Genomic DNA, 22,662 nt, shown 5'->3' with positions numbered 1-22,662 from the left:
GATACACATCAGGTTATATGTGGACCAAGTGTCAGAGTCAGGAAACCCATCACACCGGAGAAGATACACATCAGGTACATGTAAATATTTGCACAAGGTATCAGACAGGAAACCCATCACAATTGAAAAGATACACATCAAATAATCCACCGACAAGTTATCAAACAGAGAGGAAACCAGCACTACTGAGAAGAGACACATCAGGTAACTTGAAAATGTTGATTGTGAAATTGGTATACGTATAACTCTGTGTAAAAATACGACATACTGTGCATGATTTACGTTTGTATTACTACATTTTATTGACACTTTTATTCAAGTGAGACGATAACATCACTGTCAGTGTACATTACCTGGTTGTTGTCACAGTCCAGGACTGTCAGTGTGTGCTCATCACAGTCCAGGTACACACCCAGGTGATGAGGTCGTGTGTAACGTCTGTACTGTAGATAGCCAGGTTTGATCTCACCACCACCACGGTGACTATAACACATGACCTCATCACCACGGTAGCCCATCCTAATGTACCAGCAGTTACGGCCAGGGTCTAGCCTCCCCCTCACACCACAGCTCTCCTGTCTCACTCCTACACAACAGTTACAGTCATGTGAACGGGTGATCTGCACCTCCCAGTAGTACCTGCCCGTCTGGTAACGCCCGTCTGTCACAGCTCTCCCATACCACCCCGCGGACAAGCCCTCCTCAGCCTTTACCACTGAGCCGCTGTCAGTGATTCTCAGCCGACTGTCGTCTGTCTCTGTGAATCTCAGCGTCGGCTCTGCAAAAACACAACAGAAGTATCATAAACAACAGCAAACCATAAACACACGCTGTAAGACTGAGGTGTAAATACCTGTACACATACAGTGGTTTTACTTTCTGAACACAGTCTCTTGGAATAAAATCACACATATTGCTGTGACAAGAATGTAATTTATACACAAATTTCTGTCATTTTCAGACGGTTTAAAAGAGTTGAGCTTCGACAAGAACTGGATCCATCACTAAATGACGGGTACGACAGACCTAGTACTGGATTAAAATACAGCCTTTTAACGCTCTAATTTGTTTAAAACTTATCACCTACAACAAGAACAATACCTTCCTCTATCCGACACAGGGTTTTAGTTGTCAGCCATGGCACATTGGAACAGAAAAGTCACTATGACGCTGTAGTAAGCTTGCTGGCATTCGTGGCGTAACACCTTGCCAAAGCGGTGTGTGTAGTAAGGGAGGTAACTCGCCACACACAACTTACTTTCTTTGCCACGATACCTCAAAGGCTATTTTATTTATCACAATTATTAGTAATAAAGAAGTATTCGCTTAAATTTTCTGCAGCAGATTTTTAAATAGAGTTAAATATTTCAAAATTTTAAAAAAATCAAACGTATATCAAGTGAGGAGATAAATGTAGATCAACAATTATTAATATATAGACGTACATACATGGATTCTCTACCCTTTAATAATAATAAAACATGTCATGTTTTCACCAGTATCTGTTTTATATATATTATATTCACCACCCTCCACCCAACCACCCTGTTTTTGAAATTCTAGCTTCAACTCTACATTTTATTCTCTTTTCTTCAGTTTTTCATACAATACCAGCTTAACATTATGTAATTCAGGCTCAACCATTCCTGCCTTTCTTCTAACTTACCACACTTTGTTTTGTCTTTATACACGCATGCATTGTATACCTACGCACCTACATGTATATAAGCCTATGTATTCTTTACCATATATATTTCCTGATGATGGCACAAACATAGTGATAGAAACACACACTTATATTATCACGTCAATATTCGGAGTTACTTTCTTTTTATTTTACAGAGGGGTACACTGTGTTATCTATCCTCTTCTAACAGTACACTCACACTCATGAGGTAAATCTCACTCAAGGGTACAATATGTTATCTGTTCTGTATTAACACTACACCTGCTGATTTGCAAACATGAGGTAAATATCATCCAGACACTGAGGGTGCCCTGCCATGTGTTCTGTTCTAACATTGCACTTGTTGATTTGTGCACGAGGTAAATATCACCCAGACACTGATGGAAGACTTCCATCTGTCTCATATTAGTTTGTCTTCTGTGCACATCCTACTGTATACCTCACATTAGTTTGTGTCTTCTGGGAACATCTTCTCGTATACATGTACCTCACATTAGTGTGCATCTTCTGCGCACACCCTACTGTATGCCTCACATTAGTTTATATCCTATGTGTACATCGTACTGTATACCTCAAATTAATTTTTATCGGTTTTGCTCACACTATAGCATACCTCACATTAGTTTGTATCTGATGCATGCCTCACATTAGTTTGTGTCTGTTTTGCCCACCCTATTGCATGCCTCACATTAGTTTGTATCCTTTTTGCACACCCTGTTGAATGCCTCACATTAGTTTGTATCTTTTTTGCCCTGCACTCAGGGGAACAATATGTAATCCGTATTAACAGTACACCTGCTGATTTGCAAACATGCAGTACCCTGCCATGTGCCCTGTTCTAACAGTGCACTGGCTGATTTGTACGCATCAGGTAAATATCACCCAGACAGTGAGAGGTACCCTGCCATGTGTCCTGTTCTAACAGTGTACTTGCTGATTTGTACACATGATGTATATATCACCCAGACAGTGAGAGGTACCCTGCCATGTGTCCTGTTCTAAAAGTGCACTTGCTGATTTGTACACATGATGTATATATCACCCAGACAGTGAGAGGTACCCTGCCAGTTGTCCTGTTCTAACAGTGCACTTGCTGATTTGTAAGCATGAGGTAAACATCACCCAGACACCGAGGGGTACACTACCTACTGCCCTGTTCTAACTGTACACACCCTGCTATATACTTCACATTAGTTTCTGTTTTCTGTGCACACCCTACTGTATACCTCACATTAGTTTCTGTTTTCTGTGCACACCCTATTGTATCCCTCCCATCAGTTTTTGTTTTCTGTGCACACCCTATTGTATACCTCAGATCAGTTTGTGTTTTCTGTGCACACCTTATTGTATACCTCACATCAGTTTGTGTCCTTTGGGCACACCCTACTGTATGCCTCACAATAGTTTGTGCTCTCTGTACACACCCTATTGTATACCTCACATTAGTTTCTGTTTTCTGTGCACACCCTATTGTATACCTCACATCAGTTTCTGTTTTCTGTGCACACCCTATTGTATACCTCACATTAGTTTCTGTTTTCTGTGCACACCCTATTGTATACCTCACATTAGTTTCTGTTTTCTGTGCACACCCTATTGTATACCTCACATTAGTTTCTGTTTTCTGTGCACACCCTATTGTATACCTCACATCAGTTTCTGTTTTCTGTGCACACCCTATTGTATACCTCACATTAGTTTCTGTTTTCTGTGCACACCCTATTGTATACCTCACATCAGTTTGTGTTTTCTGTGCACACCCTATTGTATACCTCACATCAGTTTGTGTCTTTTGGGCACACCCTACTGTATGCCTCACAATAGTTTGTGCTCTCTGTACACACCCTAGTATATACCCCACATTAATTTGTGTCTTTGCAAAGTAATGCCACTCGGGGGTCTCCTGGACAACATATGACATAAATATAGGACACAACAAGGAATTGGTTACAAACGTAAATAAAAGTAATGATATAGACAGATAATAGACCGAATAGACTATACACATATGTATGTAATATATGTAACAACAAAAGTATGTACACTACAAAAGAATGAATCATACCATATGTAATAAAATGAGGCTATAATGCAAGGACATAATGACTACTTACTGAAATAATATTTATCATTATCATTTAATATAAGAAACAAATTTCCATGTTACCCATCGATTTCAAATCTCTTTGATTCTGCAATAAATTTATGCATAGTTTTTAAGACAATTTTGTTTTCGTCAGGTTTTAGATCGGATCGGATCCAAATAATACTACATCACCGACATATCTTAAACACAAAAGAATCAATATTGAGTAGTTTACGCTTGGAGATATTGTTGATGTAATTTGTTCGAGCATATGCAGTCTTTGAGTGGCACATTAGGACATTCAAAGAAATAATGAACTAAATGTTCACATAAATGATTACAATTTGGGCACATGCAAACATTGCTTAAATTGTACTTAAAAAGATCAGCATTCAGAGCGTTAAGTCCCATTCTCATTCGGCACTGAATAACAGAGTGGTACGAATCGAACATGTTGTACAGTTGAGTGAGTTCTTTATTTTTCTTGAAAAACAGAAATTGCTTTATTATTCCAACTGAGGCATTGCGGATATGAGACAGTAAAAATGTTCCAATCTTTGAGAGTTTTGGGGAAGAAAGAGGAGGAAAATAACTGAATGCAAATTTTAAAAAGTCGAACATTGTCCCCGTTTCGAAGGTTGTATGTGTTTGTATTAGTGATATTTCTGCCATCTAATATCCTTTTTAGATAAGGGAGAGTCCATTTACAATTTTATGGAAGAATTCTATGCCATCGATTATGTAAAGATTCCCATTCGAGTCCATTTAATAAACTATTGTATGATGTCTGACGTTATCCTCCAGTACAGAGAAATGCCAGGCGTCTTTGGATAGCTTCAAGAGAGTTTGCCGATTTAAGGCTAGAGTTGTTGTACAGAACATTGCCATATTTGATTGACGACCTTAATAAGCTTTGGGAGAGAGTGACGAGACATTTTCTGGAGAGAGTTTTCTTTGTTCTGTAGAAAATGCTTAATGTCCTGTTTGATTTCTTTACTACAGCTCGAATGTGTTTGTTTTACTTACCATTATATTGCAGAATGATGACGGGGTGTTTGTGGGACCGAACGCTCCTTACATTAAATTAGGATTGCAAGGGTTACATTTTAAAGATATAAAAAAGTAAACAGATTTAAGAGCTTTAAAGTTAATAACCCATTGACTTGCCCATTTTGACAAACGATCAAGATCTCGATTTAGTTTAGCCTATGAGTCACTTAAATTATTGATCTCTTCCAATAGTGACGTGTCGCCAGCAAAGTTGTTAATATGACTTTCAATGTTTGTAATAATATCATTTACAAATATTAAGTAAAGTAATGGACCTAGTACAGAACCCTGAGGTAGCCCACAGGAAATAGGTTTGGCATCTGATTACATTTTAAAGATATAACCAAGTAAATAGTTTTAAGAGACTTAAAGTTAACAACCCATTGATTTGCCTATTTTGACAAGCGATCAAGATCTCTATTTAGTTTAGCCTCTGAGTCACTTAAATTATTGATCTCTTCCAATAGTGACGTGTCGTCAGCAAAAATGTTAATATCACTTTTTGGGCATAACCTACTGTATACCTCATATTAGTTTGTGTCTGTTGTGGAAACCTTAATTAATGCAGGACATAAGTTTATATTTGTGCACACCCTAATGCATGCTTCACATGAGTTTGTATCTTTTTTGCACACCCTAATGCATGCTTCACACGAGTTTGTATCCTTTTAGCACACACTCATGCATGCCTCACATTAGTTTGTATCTTTTTTGCACACCCTAATGTATGCCTCACATGAGTTTGCATCTTTTTGCACACACTCATGCCTGCTTCACATCAGTTTGTATCTTTTTTGCACACCCTAATGCATGCTTCACTTCAGTTTGTATCTTTTTTGCACACCCCAATGCATGCCTCACGAGTTTGTATCTTTTTTGCACACACTAATGCATGCTTCACATGGGCTGTATCTTTTTTGCACACCCTAACGCATGCCTCACATTAGTTTGTATTTTTTTTGCACACCCTAATGCATGCCTCACATGAGTTTGTATCTTTTTTGCACACCCTAATGCATGCCTCACATTAGTTTGTATCTTTTTTGCACACCCTAATGCATGCCTCACATGCATTTGTATCTTTTTTGCACACACTAATGCATGCTTCACATGAGTTTGTATCTTTTTTGCACACCCTAATGCATGCCTCACATTAGTTTGTGTCGTCTGTGTACACCTTATTCTACACCGCATTAGTTTGTGTGTTTTGCCCACACCCTATCGTAAGCCTGACATCAGTTTGTGTTTTGTTCACACACTAATGTAGACCTCAAACTATCTATGCTTTTCGTAAACTCTTCTTACCTTTGTTACTCTTAGTATACTGTTCATTTTTTGGGTGCCCCCTGCTGTATTACAGCTTATTATGGTTTGTTTTCTTCTTAACACAGTCTGCCATGTGTTTTGCACACGCACAACTGTGCCCCTTCTCCACTTTATGTTTGTGTCTTTGATGCACATCCTAGTGTAAACCCTAAAGTCGTTTATGTCCTCTGAGCACACCCTATTGTACACCTTTTATACATATAAGAACCTACTTGTAACACATAGGGGTGACATTGGTCCACCGACTGCTGCTTCTAAGTCCTGACGTTCTTGCACTGTTTCTTTTACAGTCACCTGTCTAGGAACAACTTGGTCATGTTGTAGAGAATCTAGAAGCTTTTGTCTGCTGACCTCATGTTTCTCCAGATCGGCTCTTATCTCATTCAGTTGGTCATCAATTCTGTGAACAGAGGACAGAAAACAAAGAAACACAGTTGTGTGGTAATCCTGTGTATCACACAGTTATGAAAATGTCATGATGTACCTAGCAGGTTAGGTCTGATTTGTCTGAAGAAATGTATGTTTGAACACTAGATATATTTTACAGTTGGGTCATGTTTTGGACAACTACAGTGCTGTTACTCGGTGTTACAGAAACACATCTGCTGACAACTGTCATGTGCACATGTATAACAAACCTAGAGATTTATAACACATTTATACATACGTTTTGGTGAAGTCCGTGGAACCCTGTCAACAAACAGAATTGAGCATCGTATAAAATCATGTAATCATAAAAACTGAAACAAAGATTCTTTACCTACTCTATTCGTTCTAAACTCTGGGTCACCTGGTTTGCTTATTTTAGCCAATATATTTATAATCCTAGCAGAAATATTGAGTTTCTTTTCTCTCACATGGTTAGACCATCTAATGGACAACATACTTGTATCTTTACTTTTCCAAATGGCTGGTAAAGCAATGTAATATTCTACTTTCAACACTACTAATATCTGTCCCAAGTTTTAGAAGAATTGGGGTATACTTTCACCACAACATGTAACAAAGACACAGTTAAAATTGAAATGTCTTACATCCCCTGTAGTACACAGGGGCCATTGGCTCTTCCCTTTAACAATTAGACCACTTCCTAGTCAATCACACAGTCAAAATCAGCTCTAAATTCCAGTGTAATAAATTCTATGGAGCTTTTTACAGTACAATTTTGACCCAAAGATTTCCCGATCACCCAATCTTTGTTGAAAATGAAACCATTTATTCCACCGAGTACAAGTAAAACAGTAAACAACTTGAAGTTAGTCGCTGTATAAATCCTACCTTGTGATAAGGATTTAATTCTATGCTACTGTCAGAGAAGCAATCCTTTATCAATTTCACAAGTATTTTGGCAGAAAGTTTTATAATAGTGAAAGACACTAGAGTTATCTCCCCTTCGCGTAACAGCTGTGCAAAGACTATAAATCAGAAGATCAGGGTAGAAGTGTTCTAAAGAGAGGGATATAAACCAATGATATCAGCATAATGAAAAAATGGTTTAATTCTTGTCTTCCTGTTAGTTGTCCTTTGTTACGGCTGTTTTATGGTTATTTTACGGCATGTTTATGAAAACAATAGCCTATAGCAAACTTTAGGTTTAAATGAAATATATTTGTTCATAAAGTAAAGATGATGTTTAAAACTGCACAAAAACAAATACCTCAAACATAGTAAACGCTATCATATTTTGTGTGTTACAAGCTTGAGAAAGTAGCCGTGTGTTAATGGCTTATCGCCTATGAGTCTGAACTTTCTGATCAGGAAGCAGTCGATATCATCCGGATATCATTGTGGTTGAAGGAAACTGGGCAGAGCCTGGGGGGACATCAACTGAGATATGGTTGTCTATATACGGTTTGTACATTGGTTAATTTATTGTTTCAAACACTGATAAAGACTTTATTACTATTCGTATTCACACGTCATTTCGAAAAACATCAAACAACGTACTCTTTTTTTAATATTACATAATATTACATAGGATCGTGGAGTTGTTTATTAGTCTAATCGCAGAGCGGTTACGTTTATGGATAGAACAATAGAGGGCGACCGGAGAGAACCACTGAACTAAGTGAAGCAGTTAAACCCTGGAGCTAAAAGTAGATCTGGCAACATGAGATTGATTTGAACACCTCATCACTGTTCATTAGTGTCACTGTATGAGGCTGGTCACAGGTTCAATAATGTGACAAAGGTAAATGAGATGCCTCTGTGTACATACACAACATACGTATCACATTTGTTTACAAATGAGCGGTCAGAGCCAAGATATCTACAGCCCATACATGTAAGAAAACTATATATGTTCTCTGAAGCTGAAAAATTATTGACAGGTTGTCCTGTGTGGTTAGTTGAAAAGTATTTAACTGGAGTTGAGGTAGCTGAACCAATGTTAGAGATTGTGCATGACTGACTTACCTGTAAAAACTCGACGTCCATTGACGCTACTAAATCCTTGGAAGCCTGTACCATCCTCTCCATTTCCTGGGCCTGTAGCTGGAAATGTTTAAGTACAACACTACACTCCACACTCCACTGTGAATAGCGGTTTTTTATGCCATCTAAGGAATGTTGTTTCCAGGCTTGTAAGGCTTCCAAGGCTGCACAATAAGCCCTTTCAACCTCTTGAGTGTGAAGTTCCTGAGTTTCCTGACAAACAGAAAGAATGTTTATTATCTCATCCTGACCATTACAGGTGTGTTCAAGAGATTATACACAACTGTATCTACAATGTACTTCCTGGCTGGAGGGGATTTCACTTTAGTCTATCGGGGTTCATATTTCGACTCAAACGTTGTTGGTTCAATATCACAACTGGTGGTCCGTGCAGGGTGAGATGTTGCCGCCCTTATGCTGTGATCACCAGTGGTTTGGTTCAAACACCAAGAGTGTCACCCTTGGATTAAGAGACGTCTATTAATCCCAGGTGTCGCACCATCACATATGGGTGAGCGAGTGCTTGGGGTTTAAGGTCGTACTAAACAATTTTTCAGTCATATGACGATGAAGATATCCTTAGAGTGCGTGTAATGTGCCTCCTTGTTGCAAGACAGATTTCCACAGCTCTTTTATCTAGTTGCTTCAGTGAGACGCCTTACCGAAGGCAGGTAAGCTGGCCCGCCTGAACCATTATACTGATACGGGTCAACCAGTCGTTGCATTATCCCCTTCAAGCTGAACACCAAGGGAGTAAGTTACAACTTCCTCTTCCTCTAAAGTCTTAGGCGTTACTTCACCCAGGTTTGACCCTGGATCTAAGCGGACACTCCACCAACTGTGTTATCGGGGCCAGTCCCCATCACATATGTGGAGTACGTATATACAATATAGATATTATGACAGTGTATGATCGGCAATGATGTATTAGAGTTGTCGGTACATAATTAACAGCTGTATGTTTCCTGAGTTTGTGAATGATAGCAATAAATTACATATGCAAAATGAGTCACCAAGTATGCAATAAATCACATGTTGACCACGTCATCAAAAATACCAACCTGTATCTTATTGTGCAGCCTCGAAACTCCTGACAGTGATTCTTTAGTTTCTTGTAGCACTTTCTCCAGTTCGCAAGTCTTGTTCAACACAGCTTGCTGTAATGGAAAAGATGCTACATTACAAAATCCACTTTTCAAGCCACTACAGTACAAGACAAAAAGCCCCATTCTTCACTATAAATTACAAACTAAGGGTCAATATTTGGTTCCAAATCATGACATATTTACATTGACTATAGACCTATATACTAGAGTGGTGCACGATTTAGATTGTGATTTAAGTCATTCGCGTAGAACATCCTTGCGTCTTTCTAACATCATTGAAAACTGTTTACTGTTTCTCTTTGCATGATTTCAAAGTAATTTTGAACTTACACAATTTTTTAGTTTTTCGTATTAATCGTTGCACTGGGAATTAACGTTACAGTTAATGACCCAGAACATCCATTTTGGTTGTTGGCTGATATAAGAATATCTTTTTCGCATTACCTTGTCATTCTCAGCTGCAGATGATATATCCCGCACAGCATGTTCCGGATGCTCAACCACACACCCCACACAGATCACCATCTGGCACGGTACACAGTACAAGCAGAATGGCTCACCATGTCTTGCACATGACGCTTGCTGATTTGATTGTTCATCCCTGCCGCTGGTTTGTCTCTGTGAGATTTCCTGTGAGAGGTACTCCAAGGACGAAATCAGCCGGTGACGTTTCATAGCCCCTCTCATGGGATGACAAGAAGCCAGACAGTCTTTACAATACAGAAAACAACAATCGGTACAAAACTTGACAGCTTTAGTCTGATTATCATCATCACACAGAGAACAATATGGGGTGTCATCCTCAATTTTCACGGCAGAAGAGAACCTCTCCACTATTTCAGCCAGATGAAAGTTGGGAGGCAGACCAGCTACACCTTCTATCCCCAGACTGGTTGGTGTCCGACATACAGGGCATGAGATCAGCTGGTGAACACCCTCACTCCCCGTGCTACAGGAGACCTCATCTGTCTGTCCAGGTTTAGATTTGTCAGCATACACACCAATACACTCTCTACAAAAACTGTGCTGACAAGGTAACATTACTGGTTTCCGGAATGTTTCCACACAAATCGGACATGTGAGAACCTCTTCATGATTTTCCTTGCTTTCAGCCATTACACGCTCGGTTTTTCACTGAAACAAAACCAGCTAATTACTTTCTCTGGTACCAATACAGGTCTTCCCATTTATGAAAATATAAAATTTCAACACAGTACACAGTCTCCATCTGCAGTTCAGTACCTGTTTCTGTCTTCCAACAACATATGGGGTACAGTATTTTTTGTCGCTATTGCTGAAGCAGCATTACTATACATATAGTATATGAGAGTTTGAGCGCCTCGCTTCCTTGAGTAGAAATAACTGCTTAGTTAGACATTTGTCGATTTAAGCATTTATCATGTATGAGACATTTTTTTGACAAACATCTGGTCAAGCCAGTTTGGCCAGACGTGTTTGTAGGTGATGACACCTTTATAAAAAGTTCCATCCATGAATAGCAGATTGTTGCGTGAAAACGAGAGTCTGCTGATTTAAAGGTAAGACCAGCTAATTAGCAAACACCTTCAACAGAAACGGTGGGACTTCAGGTATAAGATAATTGGGTCAAACATCTGGACTATAGCGATATTGAAGGAAGCATCACCCTGTAGGATAATCGAGTCAAACGTCTGGACTACAGTGGTAGTGAAGAGAACCAGACATTATATGATAATTGGGACGAATGTCTAAAGTTTCTCTATCTGAAAAAACTTGTAACAGGTCAACCTCTTTAGCTTCCCGTGTTTGTGTTATTGTGAGGAAACACAGGAGTACAGACTACAATAATGCTGCTGTATCGTGCGATTAAGACTGATAAAACACACAATGTTCAAACCGTAAGTGTTGACTTCACTGCGCACCAGAAATGTGACATACATGTCTAGACAGATACAGGGCTGCCACCATCGTAGCGGTACAATATAAAGACAACCTACCAGCCTGGACAGGAGTTATGTAAGCTGTCCGCTGTAGAAGTAGGTTAGTGTCTGTGTAAACTTCACACAAACAACCCTGGCTAATGTATCAGCAGACCTGTATGTGGCTGTCCTGACCGGCTAAGTGTGTCAAGTTACACCCTAAATTATCCGTGATCTTAGGGAAGGCTGTAATGTCTGCTGTGTGTGGCGTTAATACAACATGCAGTCACTTCATACATAAATATACATCTGTCGCTTATATACAAGTGTTTATATTTGGTTGAGGCAGGCAAGCGTGGTAAACAAAGTATACAAGTAAGCAAAGAAACAAACAGCGATCCCTCGTTGGGTTGTCCCGGTTTTGTGTACTGGGCCTCATGTCACCGCCAGTAATCGACCTTCAGCATAACTCTGCATAATGCCATTCAGGGTCAGCCCTACAACTGAATGTTGACAGGCCAAAATGGCTGCCAGCTAACCTAGTACTTTCTAAAAATTGGACCCTTCCGCAAACAGGGCGACTACATGGCTCACATTTGGACAGAATAAAGTGCAGAGTGTATGAAATCATTGTTTTTAATAGTGTTGAAATCTGGGAACTGTACAAGTCCGTTTTGCTGTTCTTCAGATATACAATTTAGGAAGAAGTAAAACTCACCGAATTTCTGATATCTTTAAACTGGAGGTAACACACGGAATCTCAATATATACACAGTTGATAAAATATCTGTAACACAGTTCTTGCAGAGCCTAATACACGCCCTTGAAGTTCGGCTTCGTCCCCTTCGTATGTGGCAGGCACGGGAAAACAAAGTAGTCTCGTCAAACCAGCTTTCCAGCGGCCACCAATCAGTGTAGAACACGTCGTGACCCATATTCAATTGATCCCAGAAATGAATATTCCTGAAAAGGAGGTGAGCTTAACGTCGTACATAACAATTTTTCAGTAATAAATAAGCCCAACTTCCCATATTAAACCACGGTATTTTATGTACATATAATACCAAATCATCCATATATTTACCACTAAATACAGTGGTATTTACTAAAGGATGTATTATTACATAGTTAGATGCATGTTTACCGTTTGAGATGCTGTGTGTCATACCAAATACTGGGAAGGCTCCCGTGTTTACACTCCAAAGGCCTATGGTCACGTGACCTAAGTCAACCAATCAGGACATAGCTTTACTGATCGGCCAGATTTTGAGAACTTTTCCCAGACAAAACACAGAAAACTGTAACTATAAAACTTTATATAACAAGAGCTTTTGTGCGTATGTGAGAGCGTTTTCTTGAAGTTTACAAAGCACCAAATATGTACACTGAATAAGGAAAATTGACAAAAAGTTAGCAAGGGATCAAACAGTTTGGGGTATGGCTATCCCCACTTCCACATTACGCAGTGTCAAGTGCAGACCGTAGTAAGAATTCTTTCGATCAGCATGACCAAGGCGATTTTGTTTACTTAACAATATATTCTGAGGAGCAATATAACCCAACTAATAAAAAACACAGTTGAATGTCCCCCTACTCCCGACTCCAAGCACTGCTGTGGGAGCGTAGGGAAATGTCACGCAAGAAAAAAGTCCACATCAGAAAAAGCTTACATCAAAACTTCCTCTTAAGAAAGTGAAAAATTATTCTCGGAACACTTACAAAATTTCAGAACATGCTGAAACAACTAGTAACCTGAAAAATGAGCTGAGTTCAGAACCGTATATTAGCATACACTCGCTCGTTGTAAACAAACAAAATGGCTGCCACGTTTGAGGAGAGAGTGAAGCCCACACAGACTTTACGCTTTTACACAGGATATACAAGATGTCAAGTCCTATAGAAGAGGTCATTATGGTTTTGTCCTACCATAATACTCCTCGCCGTCGTATAGGTGAAATATGCTCGATTATGGCGTAAAACACCAATAAAATAAATAAATAAGAAACACCTTTAGGCAAGATCCTTTTTCGGGGCATGATTCCTTCATGATTAAAACAATACATGTAGCTTTAATTCCTGGTTTACGAAAAATCTTTGGAATGCTGATGTTACAAGCAAACAGTGCTGCCCTCGGATGTGCTGCGGCTGTGGTGCTTGTCCAGTATATCTTTACAGTCCAAGCTTTCTGTGGACAGGGAAGGTCTGGGTTCAAATCCCACTGTATTGCAGTCTGTGGTCAAATAGTTGATTACGGAGATTCATTTTGACCTCAGTATGCAGACAGAAGATATTGGTTAATTACATGTACTTGGTAATAAATCAGTTGGTTTTATAATTTGCTTTTTTAACCATAGTAAATAAAATTAAATACAAACCTGATGAGATGACAATAGTTTGTACTATCATCATCAGCCATTTCGATGCACACATTTCGATGCCAGCACTCGCAGGTACACTCGACTTCAGTTTCACGAGAAGTCATCTAAGTGCACCTATGTTGCAACGCTGTAGGATGCTTGGTGAATGTGCGTCACGTGGTGACAAACCAATTGCATTGCGTCAAGCGGCATCTGGTCTAAATTACACTAATTCCTCAACAAGCTCAAAGTCAATTTTATAGAGTGCGTCTTTTGTATAATAAATGAATATTCTTTATTTATCTATTTCATTGGAATTTCACACCGTAGTGAAGAATATTTCACCTTTATGACGGCCGCCAGCATTATAGTTGTAGGAAACAATGCATAGCCCGGGGGAAACCCATGACCATCGGCAGGCTGCTGAAGACCTTCCCACGTACGGCCGGAGAGGAAGATGGATATTATATGATCTGGGCTGGTTATTTTATTATTTTTATAACTTCTACATTTGCGCTCCTGCCAAAACAACACACGTCACTTTTCATAATACTATGTATTATGTTCTCAAATCACACCTAAAATTAGCCTATTGTTCTCTGGTCGAATTTGTGAAGTGTTTAGTGCAGTCTTACATCAGCTTACGTCTGTGAGATTCTCTACAGGTATTACAGCCTTATTTATCTTTCAAAGTGATTTATTTAATTGGGAAATTAACATCGTACTACTTATTTGACGTTGGTCAGTGTTTCTAAATATAGAGGAAGGACAAAGATAATTCCTTGACATACCCCCCGTGACGTCAGTGGTAAAGGAACGATCAATTGTCGTCAGTACGCGTTTTGAAACCTTTTCATTGACTGTTAACCGGGAAGAAAGAAGGACACATGTCTGAATGTTCTAGCCCTGACTGATTAGTGAGAGACAGGAGGGCTACATAATAAGGCCCACATCATAGAAAAACACATAGGTTTCTGTTTTAAATGAGAAGGTCTGGCTGCAACCTACGGGTGGTCGTGGGTTTTCCCTGAGCTCTAATCGATTTTTTACGATAATACTAGCCGCCCTCTTTTAAGTGAAATACTTTTGAAGAACCGTATAAAAACAATCAAATGCATGAAATAAAAAAAAAAGATCAATGACTCGATAAAAAGTCATTATTTCTTAACTGATCAACACTCCTCTGCTTTGTCACATTAAAAATGAACCGGTATTCATATATCTATATGTCACACGAGAGAAAGGTCATCAGTAAATTGATGTCATGGGTTTCACCTGGTCTATGTCAGGTTTCCTCCCACAATAGTGCTGGCCGCCGTCGTTTAAGTGAAATATTTTTGGGTATGGCGTAAAACACCATCAAACAAATTAACAGTAACTTGTCAAAGGTCGAAGATTTATCTCGGGCACCGCTGCTTCCTTCAACCAATAAAAATGACTGCCATGGTGGAAATGACAAAATTCTGGTGTTAAACAAGAATTAAAATAATAAAAAGAACGATTAAAGAGTGAAAAAAAAAATAAAAAAGTAAATAGATAACTAACACAATAAGTAAGAACAATAAATCAGTTTCATGATATGCCTTTGCTCGCGTTTTCAGGTCGAGACGATAATTCTAACGACGATAAGTACAGTATTAGGATACCTCGACCTCAGACCTGGGACACGGCGAACTTCAGAGACGATAAAACATGGAAGAGTTCCACAGTGTCGTAACTCTTCCCTTACATTTTCTACCACAACAGTTTCCCAGATTCAAAACAGGCGTAATGAAAAGGGAGATAACTCATTGGTGTTGAATTTTATGTTAGCCTTTGGTTTTTTCCCTTTGTTTTCAGCACCAAAGAATGTTTTCACGCGTTCTTTTTTTCTTCTTTCAACAACGTCAGCAAGAAATCTGTGTATATCAAAACTTGACAAATATATGAATTATCCTTTTTCCATGTGAGTATAGGATGATTCTATCATGCCACCTGAAGCAGGGTTGTTGACGACATATGGATAGGCCTATAGGTCCGACTGAGCCAAAACTGCCCCAGGTATGTCGCTAAGGACACACAGGTCAAGCTTGTCTACTCGTGGCAGTGATATTACGTGAGTGGAGAGCCGTGGGTTATTTCCCCTTTGTCCTTTTAAAACGCAGTCAGTACACATGTTATTTTTGTCCTGCCACTCTCGCTTCATGCAAAACATTCTAATGTAAATTTGGTAAGGTATGCATGCGTGCATGTATGTATGTATCCTTGGGTTTTGGCGTCATGCTTAGCAGTTTTGTCAGATAGAATGTAGAATCATTAGGTGTGTGCCCATATAGGCCTACTGTGTGTTCTTGTGGCAGGGCCAGTTCATGTTGCCAAAATGCTAATCTACAAATTGTGGTGAGATATTGATTGTCGATCCCATCATGTACCGTTTATTCTGACGCACACAAGACAATGTTCATATATAGGGCCTAAGTATATATATATATATATATATATATATATATATATATATATATATATATATATATATATATATATATATATATATGTATATATATACTTAGCCTCTATTTACCCCTATATATACATGTTTTTAATATGTTGGGTTTATTATCATGAATAATATGTCTTACTGATAACATCATGTTATTGACTAGAAGAATGCCGTTATATCCTAGGATAAAGTTAAAAACGATGGCAACGTGTTGAAAAACTTGGCAACTGCTTATTATCATAAATGATATGTCTTACTGATAACATCATGTTATTGACTAGAAGAATGCCGTTATATCCTAGGATAAAGTTAAAAACGATAGCAACGTGTTAAAAAAATTGGCAACTGTTTATTATCATAAATAATATGTCTTACTGATAACATCATGTTATTGACTAGAAGAATGCCGTTATATCCTAGGATAAAGTTAAAAACGATGGCAACGTGTTGAAAAACTTGGCAACTGCTTATTATCATAAATGATATGTCTTACTGATAACATCATGTTATTGACTAGAAGAATGCCGTTATATCCTAGGATAAAGTTAAAAACGATAGCAACGTGTTAAAAAAATTGGCAACTGTTTATTATCATAAATAATATGTCTTACTGACAACATCATGTTATTGACTAGAAGAATGCCGTTATATCCTAGAATAAAGTTAAAAACGATGGCAACGTGTTGAAAAAATTGGCAACTGTTTATTATCATAAATGATATGTCTTACTGATAACATCATGTTATTGACTAGAAGAATGCCGTTATATCCTAGAATAAAGTTAAAAACGATGGCAACGTGTTGAAAAACTTGGCAACTGCTTATTATCATAAATGATATGTCTTACTGATAACATCATGTTATTGACTAGAAGAATGCCGTTATATCCTAGGATAAAGTTAAAAACGATGGCAACGTGTTGAAAAACTTGGCAACTGCTTATTATCATAAATGATATGTCTTACTGATAACATCATGTTATTGACTAGAAGAATGCCGTTATATCCTAGGATAAAGTTAAAACCGATAGCAACGTGTTAAAAAAATTGGCAACTGTTTATTATCATAAATAATATGTCTTACTGACAACATCATGTTATTGACTAGAAGAATGCCGTTATATCCTAGGATAAAGTTAAAAACGATGGCAACGTGTTAAAAAAATTGGCAACTGTTTATTATCATAAATAATACGTCTTAATGATAACATCATGTTATTGACTAGAAGAATGCCGTTATATCCTAGGATAAATTAAAAAAACGATAGCAACGTGTTAAAAAAATTGGCAACTGCCTGAAATACATTATTGTGGTTGTTAGTGGGACATAAAATGGATATTGTACTCATCCTCATTATACCAAAGGTACGTAATTATCTATAAAGTAACTTAGAGCGTAAGTATGACCGTGACAATGGAACAGTAAATGGTCAATGCCCTCACCCACAACACATTTAACAGATATAATGGCAGTCGGTTCAGCTGTAAAAACTGAAATTAAATCAGATATTCTAAACCATTGACATGTATTATACGTTGGTACGGTGAAGGATGAAACCCACTATTTGGTATCTGTATCATATTTTGAAGTGCCTGTAAATACGTGAAGATATTGTGACCAATTACAATGAAATTGATCCTTGGCACATAACAGTGACGCAGTTGAATTGTCACATTGACTGATCATTGAGTGTAGTTCCGCGGATGTATATGGTATGTGCAACTCCCACAGGAGGAAAGGAAGGTACAAACGATAATTGAAGATTTAAATCATTACACTGCGATAAGGAAGAAATTTGTTTGGATATTAAACTGAACGGTACTGCATGAGAATCCTGTAAATTATATAATTTATTTATTTATTTGATTGGTGTTTTACGCCGTACGCAAGAATATTTCACTTATACGACGGCGGCCAGCATTATGGTGGGTGGAAACCGGGCAGAGCCCGGGGGAAACCCACGGCCATCCGCAGGTTGCTGGCAGACCTTCCCACTTACGGCCGGAGAGGAAGCCAGCATGAGCTGGACTTGAACCTACAGCGACGTAAATTATAGAAGCAATCATAAAATGAAGTTTGAAGAACAGCAGAGAGTTATTAACAGAAGACATAAGGATTAGAGAGACTCTCAGAGTGTGTTGACGCCGACGGATGCACAAGCGCCACTCCTTACAGAAAACCTGCGTAACGTTTAGTGGCGTCAGTCGTAACCCCGGTACAAATCTGCAGCGCAGCGCACTGAATCGAATATAAAGAACAGCAGAGAGTTATTAACAGAAGACATAAGGATTAGAGAGACTCTCAGAGTGTGTTGACGCCGACGGATCCACAAGCGCCACTCCTTACAGAAAACCTGCGTAACGTTTAGTGGCGTCAGTCGTAACCCCGGTACAAGTCTGCAGCCCAGCGCACTGAATCGAATATAAAGAACAGCAGAGAGTTATTAACAGAAGACATAAGGATTAGAGAGACTCTCAGAGTGTGTTGACGCCGACGGATGCACAAGCGCCACTCCTTACAGAAAACCTGCGTAACGTGTAGTGGCGTCAATCGTAACCCCGGTACAAATCTGCAGCGCAGCGCACTGAATCGAATATAACCCACCCTTAAGTGTCTTACAGGCAGAGTCATACACTTCACAGTAGTAGTCCAGCCGAGAACGGATTAAGGAACGATACAGTAAAAGAAAACCCTGTCTATCTGCAATCCCTCCCCACCTCCCCTGCCCCCCCCCCCCCCAGGATTTCCCAGATACACTTCTTTTGATATTTAATACTTCATGAGATTTATTAATTATTTGTCCCATGTGGGCATTCCTGAGAAGTTACAAATTATGTTATGTGTGGACGCGGTCTTAGAGAGAGCAGAAAAACCATCTCTCCTGAGAAGTTACAAATCATATCTAATGTGTAGACCTGGTATTAGAGAGGGAGGAAAACCATCCGTCGAGAGAAGTTACACATCAGGTAATGTGTGGACCCGGTATTAGGGAGAGAGGAAAACCAGCTCTCCTGAGAAGTTACCCAACATGTATATTGCATGGACCCGGTATTACAGAGAGCGTAAAACCAGCTCAGCTGAGAAGTTACAAGTCATGTCTAATGTGTAGACCCAGTATTAGAGAGGGGGGAATGTCAGCTCTCCTAATAATTTACACATCAGGTAATTTGTTGACCCAGTATTAGAAAGATAGGTGAAAACCAGCTTCCAAGAAGATACATATCAGGTAATGTGTGGACCCGGTATTAGAGAGAGAGAAAAACCAGCCCTCCTGGGAAGTTACACATGGTGTATAATGTGTAGACCCGTTGTTCGGGAAAGAGCAAAACCATCTCTCCTGAGAAGTTACACATCAGATAGTGTGTGGACCTGGTATTAGAGAGCTGGGAAAACCAGCTCTCCTGAGAAGATACACATTAGGTAAATGCGTGTATCCGGTATTAGTGAGGGAGGAAAAACAGCCCTCCTGGGAAGTTACACAGTAGGTAATGCGTGCATCCGTTATTAGGGAGAGAGGAAAACTAGCTGTCCTGAGAATTTACACATCGTGTATAATGTTCGGACCCGGTATAAGAGAGAGAGGAAAACCAGTTCTCCTGAGAAGTTACACATCAGGTAATGTGTGGACCCGGTATTAGAAAGAGAGGAAAACCAGCTCTCCTGAGAAGACACAGATCAGGTAATGGAAGGACTCGGTATTTGAGAGGAAACCCAGCAATACTGATAAGATACCCATCAGGTACCTTAAATATGTTGGCTATGAAATTGGTATACGTAAAAAAATGTGTAACAATACTACATACTGTTCATGATTTTAAGTGTGTATAACTACATTTCACTGACACTACCTCAACCATTAAAACGAGAATTACACAATACACAATCATTCATTTTTATTTAGCACATTTCTCCGAAGTTGGAATACAAAGGTCTGTGGGGTTAAACTTAAAATGGAACTATCTACCCATTCTGTAGAGCACACATACGTGCCATTACCAGCTGTCTGTGAGTGTCTTACAAGCAGACAATGTCAGGGTATATATTATACATGTCAATTTACTTTAAGCACGTGTAGGTATACAGACCTGGGTGAAGTTAATGAAACACAAGAAGGAGACAGCTCATGTTGTAGTTTTTCATACATGTATGCAATATAAGAGAATTAGCCCTCAGTACATGTACAACATAAATTGACTAGGTTTTTGAAAGAAAAATTGTGAACAATAATTGTTGCAATTATTGTTCACATCAAAATTTCAAAAAGAAAAACCAAAGCAAGACGGTGTAACAACAATACACCTATCAGTTCACCGTAATAAGCACATCCAAGCCAAACACAGTTTATATTCTGAACAAAATACTTATTTATTAATTTGATTGGTGTCGGCCGAACTCAAGAATATTTCGCTTATATGACCGCCGCCAGCATCATGGTGGGATAAAACCGGGCAAAGCCCAGGAGAAACCCACGACCATCCACAGGTTGCTGCAAGACCTTCCCACTTTCGGCAAAATCCTTAAACAACTGACACACGGCATATATACAGTATAATCAACGCATATACATTTATTAAGAAAAGCATATAAGACAGCTAAAACATATGATTTGCACTGAGCGAAATTATCACAATGTCATCAAATATAATCACCAGACATGGTGTAATACTTACAGGGCAGAGATCTACGTGCTTAGTGAATACAATGTGCAGTAATTCATAGTATCTAACATCACAGCACTTAAATGGAAATCTCGTTTAAAGGAAATATTTATAATTTATAATAAATGCATAGCATCCTTCCTCACTCTACTACCATACTAAAAATGAGTCCAGTTTTTAAACACATTTCTGTTACAATTTGAAACACATATTGATTTTTATTATATATGTCTTTTATTATATAAGAAAATATGTGAAGGAATTAAGAGATGTGTTTATTATGGTAAACACATCAGATATTTACATAGTATTGGGGTGGATATATTAACAAAAAGACATGTTCCAGTAAACACGTTTGTATTGAGTGTAGACAGCTGATAAACTTGAATACTCCTCAAAATGTTTAATATTCTAAAGATGTGACATGTTTACATTTTAATGCATAACACTATTCATGTATTTACCCAAACTATGGCCAGGTACATGTAGTAAGAATGTGTTAGTGAAGGTAAAGTTTCAATAAACAAAGTTAAAAAAAAAATAGCCAAACATACAGGAAACAATGATATCAAGATTTGAGTCATTTGATTGGTGTTTAGGCCGTACATACTTATACGACAGTTGTCAGCATCATGGTGGGAGCCCAGGAGAAACACATAACCATCCGCAGGTTGCTGTAGGGCCTTCCCACCTATGGGGTGTGCATCTCATGTATACCTCCGTGTGAGGTATAGATGTGCACCCCATCTATATTATCTGAGGTATATTGTACCTCACGTTTACACCAGTCATATGTCTATACCTCAGATATACGTAAAGAACACAGAACAATATTTGAATATGAGATAATATATCTGAAATACACCTTAGCAACTGAAAATTACCAACACTTGCACATGTTAGAGGATGTACATAAGGCTCACCTTAGAAACTTTAAAAGTTTTGGAGTATAATGCAGTGATTATGTACCTGGGATAAACCTCAGCCTTTTTTATTAAAGTTTTAAAATAAGAGATCAGATTCAGGCATTTTACTGCAAACAAACTTTTGACCACAAAATTACAAAAAAAAAATACTGAAAGTTGATCTGCTTCTTATCTTTGATGAAATTTGATTAAATGTGCTGTCTGTGCAACAATAATAGTAAAAATTTGTTCAGTTTTTAAATTCATTTCTACAGGTCCAAGTGGGGATAACCTTAGCAATTCTTACATAACTTCTGCCCAGCCGGGGAGAAGTGGTTAAGTTTTAGCATCTAAGGACAACAGGTGTTGCATTTTAAGGAAATACAGGGTAAATGTTCATTTCTGCAGGGTTTTTTTTGACAGAAGAGAAATTTAAACCCCATTCTCCACAAAACATCCTATCCCAGCCATTAACGTGTAGAGTATCGACGCAGGTGGGCCACTGGCCCTGAAATTTGACTATTGCCATTAGCCCTGTAATATTTTGGTTTTAGTGCCAAACTGATATAAAGATATTACTAACAAAAAAAAATTAAAAACTGTGTCCTCTTAATAGGTTACACATGCGCAATTCAGGACAATGGGTCTGAGATTTGCCTCTGAACTGAAGTCAGATT

At 38.5% G+C, this 22,662-nt stretch overlaps 1 protein-coding gene across 1 annotated transcript; it reads right to left on the bottom strand.

Moving 5' to 3' along the window:
• Nucleotides 1–311: 311 nt before the first annotated feature.
• On the bottom strand, nucleotides 312–12,438 carry LOC135462561 (E3 ubiquitin-protein ligase TRIM36-like). The gene is made up of 7 exons (XM_064739786.1): nucleotides 12,305–12,438; nucleotides 10,133–10,822; nucleotides 9,644–9,739; nucleotides 8,565–8,795; nucleotides 6,817–6,839; nucleotides 6,362–6,549; nucleotides 312–778 (listed from the first exon to the last, which is right to left on the bottom strand). Exons 2-7 carry the CDS (start codon nucleotides 10,802–10,804, stop codon nucleotides 312–314), a joined length of 1,677 nt encoding a protein of 558 aa, XP_064595856.1. The 5' UTR covers nucleotides 10,805–10,822; nucleotides 12,305–12,438.
• Nucleotides 12,439–22,662: the final 10,224 nt, after the last annotated feature.

This window comes from Liolophura sinensis, chromosome 2, assembly GCF_032854445.1.
Source record: "Liolophura sinensis isolate JHLJ2023 chromosome 2, CUHK_Ljap_v2, whole genome shotgun sequence".
Taxonomy (NCBI): domain Eukaryota; kingdom Metazoa; phylum Mollusca; class Polyplacophora; order Chitonida; family Chitonidae; genus Liolophura; species Liolophura sinensis.
This window is presented reverse-complemented; position numbering and strand designations above follow the sequence as displayed.

What these genes read in the sequence shown, in the direction of transcription:
- LOC135462561 (XM_064739786.1), bottom strand. Translation starts at nt 10,804, where the DNA reads ATGGCTGAAAGCAAGGAAAATCATGAAGAGGTTCTCACATGTCCGATT. An exon ending in CTGCAGCTGAGAATGACAAG is followed by an intron (nt 9,740 to 10,132) that starts GTAATGCGAAAA and finishes TTTCCATTACAG; the next exon opens with CAAGCTGTGTTGAACAAGAC. An exon ending in GTCACCCCTATGTGTTACAA is followed by an intron (nt 779 to 6,361) that starts GTAGGTTCTTAT and finishes GTGTTTTTGCAG; the next exon opens with AGCCGACGCTGAGATTCACA.